The sequence below is a fragment of the Phocoena sinus genome, chromosome X (assembly GCF_008692025.1).
Source record: "Phocoena sinus isolate mPhoSin1 chromosome X, mPhoSin1.pri, whole genome shotgun sequence".
NCBI lineage: Eukaryota > Metazoa > Chordata > Mammalia > Artiodactyla > Phocoenidae > Phocoena > Phocoena sinus.
Window position 1 is genome coordinate 125,767,218 of NC_045784.1, and position 19,149 is coordinate 125,786,366.

At 45.5% G+C, this 19,149-nt stretch overlaps 1 protein-coding gene across 4 annotated transcripts in view; it reads left to right on the forward strand.

The window, feature by feature from the left end:
- AFF2 (AF4/FMR2 family member 2) overlaps positions 1-19,149 on the forward strand; it is a 495,614-nt gene that overhangs the window by 377,773 nt on the left and 98,692 nt on the right. For all 4 annotated transcript variants that reach the window (XM_032620526.1, XM_032620528.1, XM_032620527.1 and 1 more), the window contains one exon: positions 10,576-10,672. In XM_032620526.1, the coding sequence (XP_032476417.1) occupies positions 10,576-10,672 (97 nt within the window). The remainder of the gene's footprint in view (positions 1-10,575; positions 10,673-19,149) is intronic.

Genomic DNA, 19,149 nt, shown 5'->3' on the forward strand with positions numbered 1-19,149 from the left:
GCAAAAGCTATTTGTGGCTGGGGTACAGTTCTTTTCCTTCCTGCAACTTTTGCTTTAATGTGAGAACACACTTCTCTAATTTTACTTGTTTCCGAATAAAAGTGGCGTCTGATGTGTTCAGGATAATCCAGGCTGAACTATCTTGGTCCAAGAATCACAATAAATGATAAAGATGGGGGTGATTCCTATGTGTTAGGGTTATCTCATTTAATAGTTAGAGCAATCCTATACGGTGATGCTGTTAGGATCCCCCTTTCACCAAGGGACTCACGGAAGTTAAACGGATTTGATCCAAGGTGACACAGCTAGTGGGGGTTTGAACCTGGGCCTCTCTGACTACAGAGCAGCCTCAGGCTCTACAACGAGCCCTGCCCTGTGCTGAGAAGCCACGTGCAACTCAGCTGGCTGTGCAAAGAGGCAAGTCACTGGTCTCCAAGGATTCTGAATACTGGCTAGTTCTTGAAGGTGTGTGTCCTCGGACTGGAGCTATGGCTAGCTCAGCCCACATTCATCACTCCTAGCGGAGAAGCAAGTGCAATAGCTATTGTTCTGCTTCTGGTAATGAAGCTTCTTCCTAGCCTTTGTTAGAACTTCAACGTAGGCAGCACGTTTGACGTGAAACCTTAGTAAATGAGTGTGTTCAGCATGGTCCCAGATCTGAAAAGCAGGTCCCCTAAGGAGTAGTGAGCCACTGACTAGGATGTCTGGCAGTGTAGGGAAACAGCTCTGCTGTGGCGCTGTGGACACCCCGCAGGTATTCCAATAGGCCAGGTAGGACGAGGCTTGAGCCACAGATAATCTGAGTGTTGGCAGAACACCTAGCGATCGTCCCAGGACGGGAGGGCACAAGAAGATCTTGAGGGTGTACTCCAAGGCCGTCTCCCACTCACCCCCCATCTCCTCTGGGGGCCTGTGATGACACAATTACCTCCCAGGTTTTGATGAGGTATGGAACATTCTGTCCCACTCCCTCGCCTATGAACCCTCTTAATGGAAGTCTAGAGTGGGCTCCTCAATCACAGAATATCGTACAGCTCGCTCTGCCGTCATCGGGTCCCACTGGTTTTAATGGTGTCCTTTTTGCTGTGTGGGACAAGGACCGCGGAGCTGGCGCACCTTCCTTACTTTCGTTATGTAAGTACTCAACTGCCTGACTCGAAGAGCGACTGGCTGGATCTTTACCAGTCAAATCACTCAGGCCTCACCCTGTCTTGTATGTGTGTGCATGACAGGTGCTCACCTATGCTCACCTGATGGGATGCTCACGGGGGCCCTGGGCTCCATGTGCCCCAAGAAAGTCCAGCTGTAGGATTTTATAGGGTTGAAACACTGTCAGTATGGGTTATAAGACAGTCTGCCTCCTTTTACCCTAAACAAAAGTGTGTGTGTGTGTGTGTGTGTGTGTGTGTGTGTGTGTGTGTGTGTGTGTGTTGGGAGAGGGGTGTCCTTTAGATGAAACAGAAAGAGCTGAGCCTATAAACCAGGTGGGATTTTCATAAACAACTGGGCAACATTGCTGTCAAGATTTTAGATGGGCCTAAATTGTCAGGTTTGACTATTGTGCTTAAACAATGTGAAAGAAAATGTGAATTCTTTATGCGTTGGCCTCCAGGAAATCCCATCTGCTGTGTCAATTCAGGTAAACATCCCTTCTCGACAGCCTTTCTCTAGAAAGGGGTTTGAGAAACAGTTTAATGCACTCCAAGCTAAAGTGCTGTGTTATCAGCGGCTGAGGATTTGCAGCGCCTCGGATATAACTAAGAATTGGTCCCAGCTCCCATCGAGTTTAATGGAAGACACAGGGGCTGTCAGCAGGCACGGGTTGTAGGGTGCTTAATAGCAACTTAATATTTCAGTTGTTTTGAAGAGTTTCCTTAGATGGAGATTAATGGACCAGCTTGATAAAGGAGTTCTTTACTTAATCCTTTACCAATTAGGAGCTGATGTGGAGAGACAAGTAATGAAGTACCCGGTGTGATTGGGAGGTACTTTGGGAGGAACCACAGGGGTTTCTAGTCTCTAATCAGCCGTGGTCGCAGAACTTGTGAGATGTGTCTCCAGAAAGAAAGGTTGAGTACGAGAGACGCTCCTTCTGCCCTGGTAGCCAAGGTCCTAGGGTAGGTAGCCAAGCCGTGGGACAAGGAGGGGACGCTAATCAAGAGAGAGGGCCAGCCCAGTGTGAGGGAGTGTGTGTGTGCTTGGGAGATGGGCAGAGTTCGTGACATACGTTCAGTGCCCTCAGAGTGGCTGGAAAGACAGTGGACGAGAGGATCGTCCGTCAGTGTCCCAATTCCATTGATTCTAATGCCAGCATGTCTGTAGAACCTGGTCCCTTCTCTCCCCCAACCTGACTGTCAGTGCCCTGTTCCCTGGACTACGACAATGGTGGTCCAACAGGTATCCGTGCTACCTCCTTCTTCCCGTCGATCTAGGTTCTTTGCTCTCAGAGATCTCTGCCTCTGGCTCTCCACGTCCCTCCTCTGCTTAAAAACTGTGGTCCTTTCCCCTCCCCGTCATTCTTTAGAGCAAAGGCAAGGTCCGGTCTCACCCCAGCTACCTCCTTAGACTCAGGCCTGTTCGCTAGTGCCGACATGTAGTATATTCCAGCCAGACCAAGCACCCCACTCTTCCCCAAACCTCAGTTCTCTTGGTTCCTCTGCTTGTTCTCCCCAGGCTGCTCTTTCCTTCCTTCCCTGGCAGTTCGTTCTGCCTTGGAGGCATTACTCGAAGGCCACTGCTTCTGGGTAGCCTTCACCGGACTCTCCGGGTAGACTTCGACGTTCCTTCTTTGAGTCCCTTCTTACGTGCCTCTGACATTGAACGTACAACATTACATTGTTATTGTTTGTTTATCAGGTCTTTGTGCTTCTTAAAGTGCGAGTTTATTAGGGGAAGGGACCATGTCATCCACATAGTTGCCACCCCAGGGCCAAGCACAGTCATGGCAAGTGACTGAGTGTTTACCAACCATCTTACATACATAATCTCATCTAATCCTCATACCAACCTTCTGGAATAGGTACTATTATTGTTTCCATGGTACAGATTAGGAAACTGAAGCTATGGTAGGTAACTTGCCCCAGTCCACACTCAGTATGTCTTAGAGCTGGGGCTTAAATTCAGCACAGCTCAACTCCAAAAACTGTGCAACATTGTCTCACCCGCAAATACCAGGCCCAGTAAATGGTCTTGAATGAATCCCTATTACTCCGCATGGATGACTTTCCATATCACCTAATATGACTCAAAGGAAATTCATTCAAGATGACACGTACAGTGCTACTGAAGAGTTGCACCATCTACTATCACGATGCATCCTCGGGATAGTTTTTAAAACGAAAGATTCTCTCGTCCCCTTTGGAATTATCCCAGCAGCTGTTTTCAGGTCCAGGTTGCTTCACTGGTTTATGATCTTCTCCAGGGAAATCCACTCTTAGATGTTTTTACACACACCCCTAAAAAATGATACAATAGTGTTTTGGTGTATGTAACATTCTTGAAAGCCAACTGAATTCTATTAGGCAGTTTGTCATTTGCATGATAACTTGAGTCCCCACATTCAGAGAAAATTACATAACCCAGAGAAATATACCAAGAAAATGAAAATCAAATTCAAAAGAATGCCCATGGAGCAGGACACTGGTATTGTGCTGAATTGATCAATTCTAAGGAAGTCCAAGGATGAAGAGGTGGCAGTCTGATACAAGTCAATAGTCGTATACATCAAGGCTCACATTACTAGCTTTGGCTTATGTATGCGATGTAGATATAAATCCATGTATACCACATGTGCAGCTAGAAACAGGATGTTTACTCTTTTATCTCCTGCTGTTGCCTTGTCTGTACTCAGGACTCGAGCCAAACAGACTATTCGGCATTCCCCGAATCTCTGAGATAGATATTCTTTTTATTCCTGTTGCACAGAGGAATAAACTGAGGTTCAGAGAGGTTAAGTAACTCGTGTCCTCTAACTAAATCCTGTGAATATCCGTGGAGCCGTAATTACCTCCAACAAATAAGACTTGACCAGATGATCGTTTTTACACTACGTTCATCTAATCCCTGGGGTACCCCAGAGGTCGCCCAACCTGGCTGTGAGCAAAGCGCCGTGGCTTTAATCTTTAAGCATGGGTTTCTTAGAAGATTTCACCTGGCAGGGGAGGATTCGTGTGTGTAGGAAAGTTTGAAAACCATTGGTTTACAGCAGGCGTCAGCAAACTTTTTTACGTAAAGGCTCAGATAGTAAATATTTCGGGCTTTTGGGGCCTTATGTCCTCTGTTACGGCTACTGAACTCGGCCATTGCGGCACAAGAGCACAGGTGATATGTACGTGAATGGGTGTGGTATGTTCCAATTTGACCTTGTTAACGGATAAGGAAATTTGAATGCCATATAATTTTCATATCTCATGAAATATTATTCTTCTTTTGATTTTTTCTCAACCCTTTAAAAATGTGAAAACCAATCATCTTAACTCACAGGCGGTACAAGAACAGAGGGAAGGCTAGTTTGGACTGAAGGCCTCAGTTTGCCAAAACCTGGACTAGATGGGCCCTAAGGGAACTCTCAGTTCTCTCGTTCAGGAACCACAGTAAGCACATGAGATGCCCACTTTCTGAAACCCTGAGAACGCCGTCAGCTACAGGTATCTTCTGGTCTCCTTCTCTGGTCTGCCTGCCCATGGCAGGGTGCGTGATCTAGTTTGGACCCAGGCTGTGGGCCCACTGGGAGACACCAGGCCAGAGGTCCCACCTGATAGATCTTGGAGATTTATCTCCGTAGAATATAGTCTGGATCTTCCAACTATTTGTCACTGCCTCAGCCCTCAGACTCAGAATTTCCAGGATCCCCAGTGGGGTGCTCACGGAATCTGACTTTTAAGTTAAAACCTTGAGAAAATTAAATGCAGCTTCTCCCGAGAAAAGAGCCTGAGCCCCTTCACGTCAGGGAAACAGAATGAATACTTTGAAAAATATCACAGCCTCTTCCTCGTCACCTGCCTTACTACCCACAAATGATTCGGTGCTGCAGAGACTACGAAGCGCTAGGTAGGGAAATACAGAATTCCGTGAGTAACTCTAATCAGGTCGTGTTTCATTCCTCCCAGCCTACTTTATGAAGAGGAAGTGTCCTTTAAGGAGTCAACAGGACTAAGATACTATTCTAGAAAAGGGCCCACGGTAAGAGGCTACCTGACAAGAAGGCTCAGGTCTTCAGGCATCCCCCAGACTCTCTGGGATGCCCAGCCCACCTCAGCTGTGTTTTTCATTGGGAGCCAAAGGCAACAACAAAACACTTGATTGCTATCAGCTCTGAATACTTATGGGGACAATGGTAATTTAAGCTAGTCCTCTGAAAGCCCCAAAATAGTTGGGACAAAAGCTATGGTTCTCAATTTTTGAGAGCCTAGAACCTGACCGGAACAGCCTCCTTCCCTCCCCTGCACGATGGAAATAGCAGCACTGGCTCTACCTCCCATCCCCATTCCACGTCCAGTCTCCCAGTGTGGCTTATAGAGAACAGGGCTCAGGCTACTAGATGGAAGCTACAAGACAGCACAGGGCAACTCCTAACTGGCAGAACTCAAAACGATTAAAGCTACTGAAGAGTAGAAATGAATGCCTAAAAGCATCAGACAAAGGCTGTGGCCGTACTTTAGGGATGTAGTAGGTATCTGCACCTGGTGACGGGTGAGACAAGTAGCACTCTAGGCACTTCCAACGGTAAGAGCCGTAGTCCATCTGCGCATCAGCCCCCAACATGGCAGCTACTTCCACTGACACCTGGAAGCTGGAATCCAGCCCATAATAAGTAATGCGCCTGATGGGCTGTCTGCCCGGAGGGGCACCATTTTGAAATTCACAGAAAGGCACTGTGTAGGCTTACAAGCCCGGAGAACCACTCAGGGTTCGGAAGGTTGCTTCTGAGCGAGGATTCCGTATCAACTAACAGCCTCCGAAGCCCAGTCTTACATACAAAGGTTAAAGTCACGTGTGTCTTGGAACAGCCTCCTGAGGGTGGCAGGCCCAAAGACAGTGCCCAAGGTGAGCACAGCGTCCAGTGGGGGCCCTCCTTGGCCCCTTTCTCTGAATCCGCAGGTCGTTGCACAGTATAAGGGGCAGGACGTCAGAGCCACTCTTTTTTTTTTTTTTTTTTAAACTCTCGCTTGAAACTGTCTGGGTGTTTCCTCTTGCAACTGGCCTTCAGATATCCAGGGGATCTTAGGCACTCCGGGAGGATCTCAGGAAACCCCAAATAGCCATGATGTGTTTAGAACATTCTAGAGAATAAATCCAAGCCCAGAAACTTTCCAAACTCCTTAAGGATCTCTGAACCTCTCCTCACCTGGTCAGGGGCTTCCAATGATGCCTGCTAGCTGGTGCCTCTGCCAGTCTTTGAGTCACCACCAGAGCTTTGTAAAAAAATTGTTCCAAACTCTACAGCACCATCGCTCAGGTAATAATAGCAACAATAGCAATAATAACCAAGATGAAAGCAATAGCTACCCGTATTGACTCCTAGGCAATTTGTATAAACTTTCTTTTTCTAATCCTTCCCAAAATTCTCCAAAGTAGGTATTATTGTTACTGATTTTAACATGTGAGAAAATTGAGATTCAAAGAGTTTTATTAACTAGTTCAAGAGAGCAAACCCATTAGAAAATCCAGTATTTGAACTCAGGTCTGTCTGGCTCTCAAGCCCTTGCTCTGAGGCTCACGCTGCCACAACTAAAGTCTTCATTTCCATAGAACCTTCCGGAATAATGTTTTTAGCTCTCTATTTTTTCCTCTTCAAAATCACCCGAGCTTTCCGCTCTGTGAAGGAGCAATGTTTCTGGAGAGCAGATGTTACAGTTATAAGTAACATGGGGCCTGTCACACCGTAGTGTCCTAGGATGTCCCAGTGCCAAGAGCCCTCTGAGGCCACCAGGATCAGCTCGAGGCCCAGAGCATTAGGAACAGAGAAGACCCTGAACATGGTTCTCCTTTCTCCTCCAAGCCCTCCCCAGTCTTCTTTTTGTTCATTCCATCTCATCTGCCCCAACTTTCAGTATTGGAGCTTTTCTAGGACCAGGACTTTGTTTTGTCGACACAGTTTTTATGGACTACTTTACTTCTTGATACTCAAGAAATGATAAGTCATAGTAAAAATAAAAACAGAGTTTTCACACAAAGGCAGACCTCGTGAACCACTAGATCCGGAACAAACATCTGAAGTCACTGAGGAGGGCTGCTTTGTTCTGTTTTCATCCAATTGAAAAGTGGAAGAACAGTCGTTGTTGTTGTTGTTGACGACCACACGCGTAGGCAGACGTTCACGTCAGCATGGTCTGTTCACATCTGGGGCTGTCCGGTGTGTGCTGAATCTATGGAATTATAACCTCATGAAAAGAGATTACCATTTTTCTGCTGAGACCACCTCAACTGCGATGGGCATGAATGGTGCTGCTATGATAATTAAATCCCAAATCTTTCATAATCCTCCACTTTCCCTAGAGGAATGTTCAGCATTAGCTATGGATGGAAACGCAAACAAGTCCATGTAGATTCAATAATAAAGCTTAATAGGTCAGGGAAGGGGTGGAATGAAATGAATGCTTAACACCTCCAGAGAGAGCGCATTAGTTTGCCTTCTCAGTGACTTCCTTGATTTGTGTTTGCCGGGACTTGAATCTGTGCATCAGACTGTCCTTTATTAACAACCAGATCCATACCAGGCTTCTTGCACGGGAGATGTTTAATGTCAATCACCGTACAGATTGCCTGCCTATTCCCAGAGCTGTACATTGGAGGGTCTTTCATTTCCATATTAAGATCTTACAGAGCTGATTGGAGAGTCAAATAAGTGCTGAGTTCCGGTCTCCACGCTCTGGTTCTAACTGACGGAGGGTAGCCTGAAGACCCTGAGCCCCTTCGTGGATCCAGCCTTGAGACACTGACACGTTTGCCGAGTCACCACGGCTTACCTTCAGGTTGCTTGGCAAACTAAAATGAGAGGAACAAAATCTCACTAAGAGTTGACTTGTGATTACTTGCTAACAGTATCAATGCTGTACATTATTTTCTGACTGTGGTGATGTTTCTAAACTAATAAATGGTACCCTGCATTATTTTGCGTTTTCATAAAGCATTTCACATGCATTAATTCATGTTATGCTCACCACCACCACCGTGTGAAAAAGTTTAATTATTATCCCCTTTAACGGATGGGGGACACAGATGAGGTGCAGAGACAGCAAATGACTTACCCAAGGTATCAGAGTTTATGATTCGCCCGCAGTTGAACCCAAACATCTTGATCCCAGGTCAATATGTTTTGTTTCATTTTGTGGGGCTTTTGTTGTTGCTGTTGATTTTATTTCATATTCTGTCCTTTGTAAGTTACATCCTCTAGGAATACATTATATACTCTCAAGTTCTGGCTGGAGATGGTCTGGGTTCCATGTTTGCCACCGTGATTTCCGAGCTGTGTGACCATGAACAAGTTCCCTGACCTCCCTAGGCCTCAGCGTTTCCATCTGGAAAATGGGACTAATCATTATCATTACTATGGGAACTTCCTTCGTAAGGTCCAAATCACAAATTACATGCTGCTGGTCAAATACTTAGCACCTTCCCTGACACAGAAATGGATCCTCTAAAGGGTAAGAATCATTTATCATTTATTTTGCTGAACACTTAGGTGTAAATTAACACTGTATTCACACACACACACATACACACGTACACACACAGAAAATGAAGCCCAGCATAGGTTGTTTTTAAACGTTTGAGTTCTAAGCTTGTGAGAATGATACTGTCTTCATGTAGCACGATGTACTGTAAAGAATTATTTGTTCAGAGTTATAAGCCTGCAACTGTGAAAGCAATGCCAAGATACATTTTGTCTCCTCTAAGATCTTCCAAACATCCATTAGTCTCTTGAAGGACAGTCATAAATCCTGCAAATTTCGTTTATCTGAAACCAACTCTAACAACTGTCCTTCCCACCAATCATCCTTTATATCCGTCTTCGGGTTTCAGACCTCGGTGAACACATCCTGGTCTTATGTGGCTGAGCATGAAAGTGGAGGAGCTGGGCTTTCTTTGGAGAGTTTCTGGAACCCACTCCGACCTGAATCTCTTTCTAACATTTGGACATAACCTCTGACATAACACGCTCCCCTATTTATCAAATTAGAAGCTGCCTTTCGCTTTCCAGCTTCCCTTCTGGAAATAACACGTAGGTGGGAATCAGGAGGTGGGAGTTTTAGGACGGGCTCTAGCACTAAGTAGCTGTGTGACCTTGAGCAAAGCACTTCGCCTCTCGGAACCTTTCTTTGCTTGTCTGCAAAATGAGGCTGGTGGACTGTATCGTTTCTGGGAAGACGCTGTGCAGAAGGCAGAGGTAGATAAGGTACCGCGCCTGTGCACGTGGGAACTGGGGGCTGGGGGCGGTGCTCGGGGGACAGCTGGAGCTGGCATCAGCCGGAGCTGGGGTGGGGAGAGGGAAGAGGGATTCTTCCTCAAAAGCTTTTGTGGCGGAGGTGGGATCTGACTGAGCCGTGGAGGAAAAAATAGGACTTCCAGAGTTGAAGAAGGGACTTCTAGCCTGGGAGCTGAGCCTGGCGCAGAGTCTGGAAGCAAGAAAGAGCAAAGCGTGCTCAGAAACTAGTAATCAGTCCAGAGAGGCTGGGGATGAGGTCTAAACCTGCGTTTAAGAAATAAAAAAATATTAACGCCAGTTGGTCTTTGAAAGGAGTGTAACTGGAATTTTAAGGTAATAAGTCACTCTTCCTGCTGTAGCTTAGACTTGGAGCTGGAGAGCGGGTGGCACTGGAATTAATATCCCCATAGAAACTGAAGGCTCTGTGTGCTCGATAAACAATTTTGAAAGTGCTATAGTTCATCACCCAAATTCAGACCACTCGTATTTTTCAGGTACCTTGCCTTAGGAGAGAAAGATTTCTTATCCACGTCATGGGCTTACGTCTCTGGGATCAAATTTTACGGGAAGAGATGGGTCATATATCAAAAGGTTAATGACTAGCCATTTCTCGCCCAGCTATTTTGTGGCCACCGAGCTTCCACTGTGCAGAGGACACGGAAAGGCAGTGGAGATTCACCGGGCCATTTGCCTCCGCCATCCGGAGAGGCCCCGCAGACTTTGACGACAGCCTCTAGAGCTAGGGGCTGCCGTCATGCCCCTATTCTTTCATGGGAGACTTGGAGCATCTTTTCCTGTAGAGATCCACCGGCACGTTCCACCTCCACAGTGATTGATCTGTACGTTTATTACACTTTCAGTAGTAAAAATATATAGACTCCAGTCATCTCTGGAGATGCTGAAATAGTGCTTTTTTCCCCCCCTTGATTTAGGGGAAGGTAGAGGGGCAGGATGTGTGCAGATTCTGACAGAAATATAAGAGCTCAAATATCTAATTAGCTGAAAGAATCTTGGTTCCCTCTGCACCTCTGACAGAATTGCAGCTGTCAGATTGGAGCTCCAATATTTTATCCTCGTCGCAAGATGTATCTGAGGATGATTTAGAAAAGACGCTTTTTAACGTCAGTGCCACTCGGCTTTTTTTGTAGGATGCTTGAAGACGACCTTAAGCTGAGCAGCGATGAAGATGACCTTGAACCCGTGAAGACCTTGACCACTCAGTGCACTGCCACTGAGCTCTACCAGGTAGGACCAGTCTAGGGCTCGGTTTGGGACCCACGGGGAGGGAGCTAGAGGACCTGGAATGGTTTTGCCCTCCAGAAGCCTACCCGCTTCATCTGTGAACTTTGGAGAGAGGGAGAGAAGCAAGGGCAGGCATAGTGCCCTGGAACAGGTCGAATCAGCTCACACTTTCACATCTTTCCCTCTCCTGGACTAAGTGTGGTCTTGAGTGCGGTGTAACTTTCCCGTAGTGACTCCACCACGAGGCCTAGCGCCCACACTCATTCATTCATTCCTTGCGGTATAAACGTGACTGCTCCGTTCACCTTTCCCACGGGTGCCACTTCAGGACACAGCTGACCGTCAGTGCCCAGCAGCTTGCGGCTCACATGAGCCTTCAGGCGAAAGGCATTTGGCAAAAACTTGCCGCCGCCCTGTTTTCTTCCATTCTGCGTCACGAGTATTTACAGTAGTGACCGCCAGATTAGATGGCAAGAATGTGTGTGTTCAGCGTTTCCAATGAGGCTGCACCCCTTGATTTGAAAAAGCCAAGTATCATGTATGAGTCGTGAGAATGGTAGTGTAGTGTGTGATATCAGTGATGCCGATGTGTTTTCTCTGGGACAGAAAACTGTCTCGCGTGTGGGGTCCTCCTGGGTGTGCTGAGAGCCTCAAATAAGGAACACAGAAGGATCGCCTTTTCTTAAAGCCAATACCTGACCATGTTCTTTCTGCCGTGAAATCTAAGTTATAGAACTGAAACCAGGGTGTTTCAAGGAATGCTCACGCACTAGTGTTTCAAGATAGTTAACAAATACAGAATTCCATATTCACTAAATATTTTCCGAGGAGCCTGCAAAGAAAAAAGCTTAGGGAAGACTCTTCAAGGCTTATCTACTCCATTTTCATCTGCAGTTTTTGACCGCACGAGAACTCCTACCATAACGCGTAATTTTAAAATTGAGTACTTCTTCAATGTTATGTAGCCAAAACTTCCCTCTCCCTTACTTTCTCCGCTTTATTCTGCTTGCATTTTGGATAATATGTAAAAATTGCATCTTTGCAGCTTTGGTGCTTTATCAAGAACAAACACGGTCGTCTCCCAGGGGGCTTGTGGTACGTTTACTGAATGCAAGCAATCCCTTTCCCACCTGGGTCATGGACTCCAGAGCAAATGTAAAATGCACACTTAAATTCCCGTGTCTGCCATTCCTGCTTTCTGCATTTAATATGCCAGTGACCAGAACATTATAATGGGACTTCCCTGGTGGCGCAGTGGTTGAGAGTCCGCCTGCCGATGCAGGGGACGCGGGTTCGTGCCCCGGTCCGGGAGGATCCCACGTGCCGCGGAGCGGCTGGGCCCGTGAGCCGTGGCCGCTGAGCCTGCGCGTCCGGAGCCTGTGCTCCGCAACGGGAGAACATTATAATGGTAAATAACCCCTCCCCCCGAGTCCTAGGTCATTGATTTTGACAGATGCAAGATGACATTTTAATGAAAATGCTTCAAGCAAGTCATCAACAGTAAGTGAAGGTAGAGTTTGCGTGTTGACGTCTTCTCTATGTGATTATACAAGTGCAGTCTCCTTTTTTGGCTTCTCGAGTTGTTATTTTCTGTATTTACCTGAAGAAGTGGCATCAGGTCAGTTGGCCTGAATCATCTGGGGTTTTAGGATGTATGCGGTGACCGTGTCAATGCCGAGGCCCTCAGGTAATCCCGGTCGGTGAGTGGGAAGCTCTCTGTGGCCCGCGGCCCTTAGCCTGCCACGCCTTCCCCACAGAGCTCATTTGAAGGGGAGGTTGAACTGGGATATCTGAGGTAAGGCAAAATGACAGCTTACTTCCCCCTAGCTGGGTCCAGGAAGCAAGAAGCGGGAGCAAGGTTATAAACATTCGCAAATGAGCCCTCGAGTTCCAGGACTAGTTACAAAGCCCGAAGCCTGAAGGCCGGGAGAGGACGCTTTTGCAGTAGCACGGGCCACAGTGACAGCAAGTTTTGCTGAGTCCTGGCTTTCTGAAGCCCAGTATTCTTTTTCAAATATGTGTGGATTGACACCATTTTCCTTTTTTTGTCGTGGTGGTAAAATCCACATAACATAAAACTCACCCTTTTAAAGTCTACAATTCAGTGGCATTTAGTCCATTCACAAGGTTGTGGATCCAACACCAGTTCCAGAAGATTTTCCTCACCCCAAAAGGAAATCGTGCATTAAGCAGTTACTCCCCAGCCCTCGACAACCACTAATTTACTTTCTGTCTCTATGGATTTGCCTGTTTCGTTTGAATGAAATCGTACAACATCGTGACCTTTTGTGTCTGGCTTCTTTCACTTAGCATCATGTTTTCTAGGTGCATCCATGTTGTAGCCTGGATCAGTGCTCCATTCCTTTTTTGTGGCTAAATACTATTCCGTCATATGGATATATACTGCCTTTTGTTCATCCATTCATCAGTTGATGGACATTTGGGTCCACCTTTTGGCTTTGCAAATAGAGTTCCTGTGAGCCTTTGTGGATACAGTATATATTTTTGTTGAACACCTGTTTTCAGTTCTTTTGAATTGAATCTTTTAATTTTTTTCAGTTCCTTTGACTCTTCCCCCTAGAAGTGGAATTGTTGAGTCCTATGGTAATTTATGTTTAACTTATTGAGGAACCACCAAAATCGTTTTCTTTTCAGGTGAGATGACATGGTGCCACATAGGTCATATGGTACTATTCTCTCATCTTGTAATTGGGACCATCACATCTCCGGCCACATCTATTTGTGGCAGGATGATTGGAGGGAAAAGCATCCGAACAAATGCATTGGTACGATAAATGATGTGTCCAAGGGACCAGACCACACCATTGGTTTGAGCCGTCATTATACTCAGAAACGTTCTCAGAACCTGGTAGCTACATTCAGACACATGTGGTTCGATAAAAAAGCCATTAGCTTTCTGGAGACATCCTCAGATCATCTCGTGCATAATCATTGCACCCAAATTGCCCAGATTTGGTGAGTACACACCAATCTTTTCCCCAAAGCTCTTAAGACCTAATGCTATGGTTTACGACATAAAGAATCCCAAGAGAATGCATTGCAAATGCACGTATGAAAATGAAACACGGGGTTGAGATGTGTCCGTTTCTAATTTGACATTTCAGTCCCAAGTCTCTCGTAAGCAGAACACTCTCCCCGCTCCCTGCCCCACCACGAGCACCCCCGACGGCAGTATTGGCCGTGCTGAGCGGGTCCTGTGCACAGACACCAATAGAACAATTAGGATGTGTTTAAATGCTAAGTATTACTCCTGCAAACGGGAAGATACAGCAGGAAGCCTGAAGGGGAGAAGCGTAATATACAAATTAAAGATGCCAAATTGTCGGCCATAGAGACTCGGGGATGGAAAATATATTTTTAACAAGCTATTTTACCTTCTGGTGATTCTTTAAAGTCAGAGATGCTCAGTCACATACGCCCATAGTTTCAGTGGAAAAGCCATGGTGATTGTACCCTGAAAATATTTGTTCAAAGTTTGCGTGCTCTCTCCACATTCCCCATTGCATTTTGCTCCCTCGGTTGGGACTATTTGGGAAGCAGCTGTGTCCATGTGGCTTGGACATCAGTAGTGTGGCGCCATGGAGGAGAGTGAGCGAGAGAGCATAGGCGTGTAGTCAAATGGGTTTGAATCCTGGCTCTGTCACTTGCTGGTTGACCTTGGGCTAAAGACCTAAGTATCTGTAAAACGGAGGTTAACAGAGGTAGCAATAGCACCTACTTCACTGGGTCCTAACATGTATTAGCTGTGCACCTATAGCCATGAGGAGCTGTAAGTGTGGTCGTTGAGTGCATATGGCTTTTGCAAACGTATGGCCACCAAAGGGGGTGGGGAGGGATAAATTAGGAGTTTGGGATTATCAGATACACACTACTGTGTATAAAACAGATAAGCAACAAGGACCTTCTGTATAGCACAGGGAGCTCTACTCAATGTCTTGTAATAACCTATCATGGAAAAGAATCTAGAAACCAATATATGTAAGTATAATTGAATCACTTTGCTGTACACCTGAAACTAATACAAACTGTAAATTAACTATACTTCAGATTTTTTTAACGGTTTAAAAAGAGCATGGTTTTTGGACTAGAAAAGCCTGGGCTTCAATCCCAGCTCTGTCACGTAATAGTTGCGTGACATCGGGCAAGTCACCTAACATCTCAAAGTCTCAGATCTCTCGCCAGTACACTAGAATAAAGCGCTGTCGCCTAACGCATTGGAGTACTGTGAGGACGAGATGAAGATCGTGTATAGGAAAATGCTTTGAAAGCCAAACGCTACGCAGATCGGAGGTTGTTCTTCCTTATGGCCCTTTTAAACATTAACTGGAAGCCCCCTCTTTGGGGTCCATTGGTAAATAGATCTTGCCCTTCATTTTGGCCTTGGTGCCCAGAGGGATCTGCTAGGAACTGGCTTGAATGTCCTAACTGCACCCAAAAGACATCCATTGGGTATGAATGACGTTTCCTCCCCTCTGAGCTCTGACAAGTTTTAACCTAGACATCCCAGGAAGAAAGGCCAGGTTGCCAATGACACTGCACCAAGTCCTCCAGGAAAATTATGTGTCTCTGAAAAAGAGTTTTTCCTCAAAGGACTGACATGGGTGGAGAGCTGAGTCATACCTTCGGATCGCAGTTCTTATTTCTCTTTCTGAGTTCTCACTGTGCCCTGGAGAAAGGCTATAACGGTCTGCTGTGACACTCTACTCTCACCTTGGTTTTCTCTCAGGAACTTCCCCTGAGTGGGAAATAAATAATTACTTAAAGTTGACATCGGACATTGGAATGTTCCAGAACAGTGTTTGAATTGGATGCAGTGTTTTGAACTTAGTCTGCGTGAACATACGAGTTGCAGTATGTTCTGTTTTGTTTTTGAAGTCAGCTATCAGTAACAGGGTTGGATGTACAGCAGAGTGATTCAGTTATACACACACACACACACACACACACACACACACACACACACTCTCACACATATTCTTTTTTGTAAATGAACTATATTTCAATAAAAATTTAAAACAATAGCATGGTTGGGATATGGGGCGGCTCCATGATGTCCATTAGCCAGCTGACTGCGTTTTCCTTCTCAGCTGCCACTCTTGGCATCATAAATATGAAACCCAACCCTGGCCTTCTCCGTACAACAGTTATTGAATTGCCATTTTCAACCCAGTCATGCACGGCAGGCAGCGATGCTGTGATGAGTCCCCTGGGGTCTGGCCTGAGCACAGCACGATCCAGTAGGACGGGCTTCCTGCATGTGCATCGGTGTGGGGTTCTCTGCACACCCTCGCCCCTCATAACCACTGAACCTGCAGTTTTCCTTTTGGTCCATTTTTCTTCTTATGTTTCTCGGGATTGAAAGAACTCCTGAAAATGAGGGGTTAAACCTGGAATCAATTTTCATTTACAGCTGAGAAGCAGTTATTGATGCTGTGTTTTCAGTCCAGTGAAAGATCTAAAGATACAGACCTGGTGCTTCTCTTTCAATATGAGTAGCCGAACCAGTCACAAATGTTTTTTTAACAACGAAATTGTATTGACAGGTTTATTAAAATTGCCATCTTTGAAGTTTTAACCTATCCACAATTTGACCTATTCCAAAGGCTTCTAGAATGTGTGGTGGCCCAACTCCAGAGCCCCCTCCAGTACATATTCATAGAGCCAGGTAAACATCTCCTTGATGTTTCCTTGCATGTTATCCTGATGTTTGATTTACGCAGCTTGAAGCATGTAATGTCTGTTATACTCTGGCAGCAGGACGGTCTGTGATGCCTGGGTTTTGAAGCTGGGTTAGATCCGGACACGGCTCTCCCATGCCCTGATCGTCTCGGACTGGCATTAGCAGCATCAGACTTTAGCATTACAAAGGCCATAAAAGAAATAGGTATTGTTAGAAACGACCTTTAGGGAATTCTGATATTAATACCATCTTATGATTAATATGAATGAAACTGAAACCTTCGGTGACTTCATTTAGCCCAGTTAGAAATTCCGAAAACGGGCACTATGGCTGGAAATGCTCAATTAGTGACCAGGCTCAGCTAAAGGACTCTATATAGATAAAGCTTGGAGTGGTGTGTGGGTGCTTTAAAAACAGAGCGGGACAATTTCAGTTTGCTTCGAGCACAAAGACATTCTAATGAGTTGTGTCTGGACACATTATCGTAAGTAGCTCCGATGTACCCAATTTTATTTAAGCCAATCTTCTTTCTTTTTCTGCCAAGGGATTGCCCTTAGAAATGTGGTACTTAATTCAAAGCATGTTACTGGGGACGTGTGGACTTTTCTTTTTTTTTTTTGGACTTTTCAACTAGATGCTAGTAGCAGAGCTGCCCCTCAAGCCTGTGAACATTTACAGAAAAATATTGTCTTCGAGCTTTTAATCCAGGTTCTTGATTCGGGTTTTGTACTTGATTCATTTTTGTTTATTTGTTTTTGTTCTTATTGTGGGACCGGCTCACTGGCTAGGTTGTTATCTGATAATTGCATATGAAATGAATTACATGGTAGCAGAAAATCTGAACATGCTGGCAGCTTTGGGATGTGTTCCTTGTACCTGGGATGCATACTGAACTTTCCAAACCTAGTGGCTAAGTGAAATTCAAGCCCACTTTTCTGTTTAAAGTTTGCTAATGAAAAGGGGGGCAATACATTTTACTGCTGCTCTCAGCTGGCCCCTGATGCGCTACAGTGAATTCATTCCTGTGACGACAGATACTCTTCCCTGCTATAACGCTTCCTATTTTTTAGCCACAGTTCTTCTCTCATCGCGCTGAACAAGTTGTTACCTCCCCAAGGTTTCTCTACGTTTCCATTTACTTTGTTATCAGCAGAAAGGCTGGGGAAGGCCTCTTCCGTAATGATATCAGTATAGCACCCACAGCAAGAGAGGTCAGCCCGTCAGGGCTGTAGAAACAGCAGATGGATTAGGATGAAACCGGGTGCGAAATAACTTTGATAGAGTCTTTTAATGTAAACAGTTTATCTGCCATTGCCTTTCATAGAAATGCCCCACAAAATGTGATGGCGTTTGGGCTGTGAAGGCTGCAGAAGGTAGCAGAATAAAATCCGTATGGATATTTTAATTTATTCAGTAAAGACAGGAAAGTAAATAGGATAACATATAAGGTTAATAGAATAACATTGGCCTTCAGAGTCCCAAGATTGTGTTTTCCATTTGGCTGTATTAGCATAGAGACTAGATTAATAAGAAATTGCTTAGGGCTTGTATGATGTGATTTTTAATATGCTCCAGGCATGTCTGTGACTGTTTAGAAACCTGCTTGCTGAATTTTTTCATTGTAATTAGGTCGTCTTTTAGTGCCAAATATTTTGACTCGTAATCTCCGTAGATTGCCTTTTTATTGTAATCTTCGTAAAATGCTTTGAGCACACAGATGCAGAGGAGCACAGCGTTTGCACACGTGTCATGTCCGTCACTGCTGATGACCGGATACTGACTAACAGCCACTACCACTTAGGAAGTGTCCACCTATGAGCATTTCCATCGCAAACCCAATGGCTGTTCTGCTTAGCGTAACACTTTCTCACCATGGCCTTAAATCACAGGTTGGCGAGGATGTGCTGCTTGCCCCAAGGTCCAAGTGGAAACAAAAATGTGTACAATTTGTTCTTTGAGAAACGATAACTCTCCAGTAGGACAGGGGTGACCACAGCCTTTTGTCTACAGAGAGCACACGGCACATATCCGGCGCTGTGCAGAGGGTGGTAGGGGGAGTAGCAGCCACCTCTGGGAAGCTGGGAATCATTAAGTCAATTGGAATCAAAGTGCTGGAAAGAACAGGTATCACCGTGTTACCCTTGTCGCTACCTCTGGGCTGCAGGAAATGGCTGGACAGCATCCCTCCTCTCGCCACTCCCATGCCCACTCTGTCTTTGGTCCAAGCTTGCTCTTTTCCTTAAGCCCCTTCATTGCCCCAGTTTGGGTCCCAAATCCATGGCTGCAGCCTGGAGGTTCTGTCTTAGTCATCAGCTAACAACCCCCAGGCAGTGTACCACGTGTACCTAAGTTTATTGGAGGTGTCCACGTTTTGAGTTCAATCAGGGTTCTAGCATCTGTTAGAGCAGTACGAATGTCTCCAGTAATAAAACTCTTTGCCAAACTGAAAATGTAAGATTTTGAAATTTAGATGCTGGCTTGGAAAAATGTTCTGGGGCTTTGGTTTAGGGCCTAGGAATGCTTTATTCTGTTCCCCAAATGTCTGCCATCTGCTGGAAAATCTATCAGGTAGGCTGCAAACACCCAAGGATCTTGTCACGAATGGAAAGCAGAATCTGTCTTCTTCTTAAGCAGATGTATTTACTTATTTCTGTTGATTTAGCAAGAGCAAAGAGCAGAAGCATTGTAAGCACACAGAACAGGTATCCAAATTTGAGATTAGCTAGCAATCCTAGGTTAAAGGTTCAAAATTCAAGTGGGTGGGCAGATAAAAGCAGCA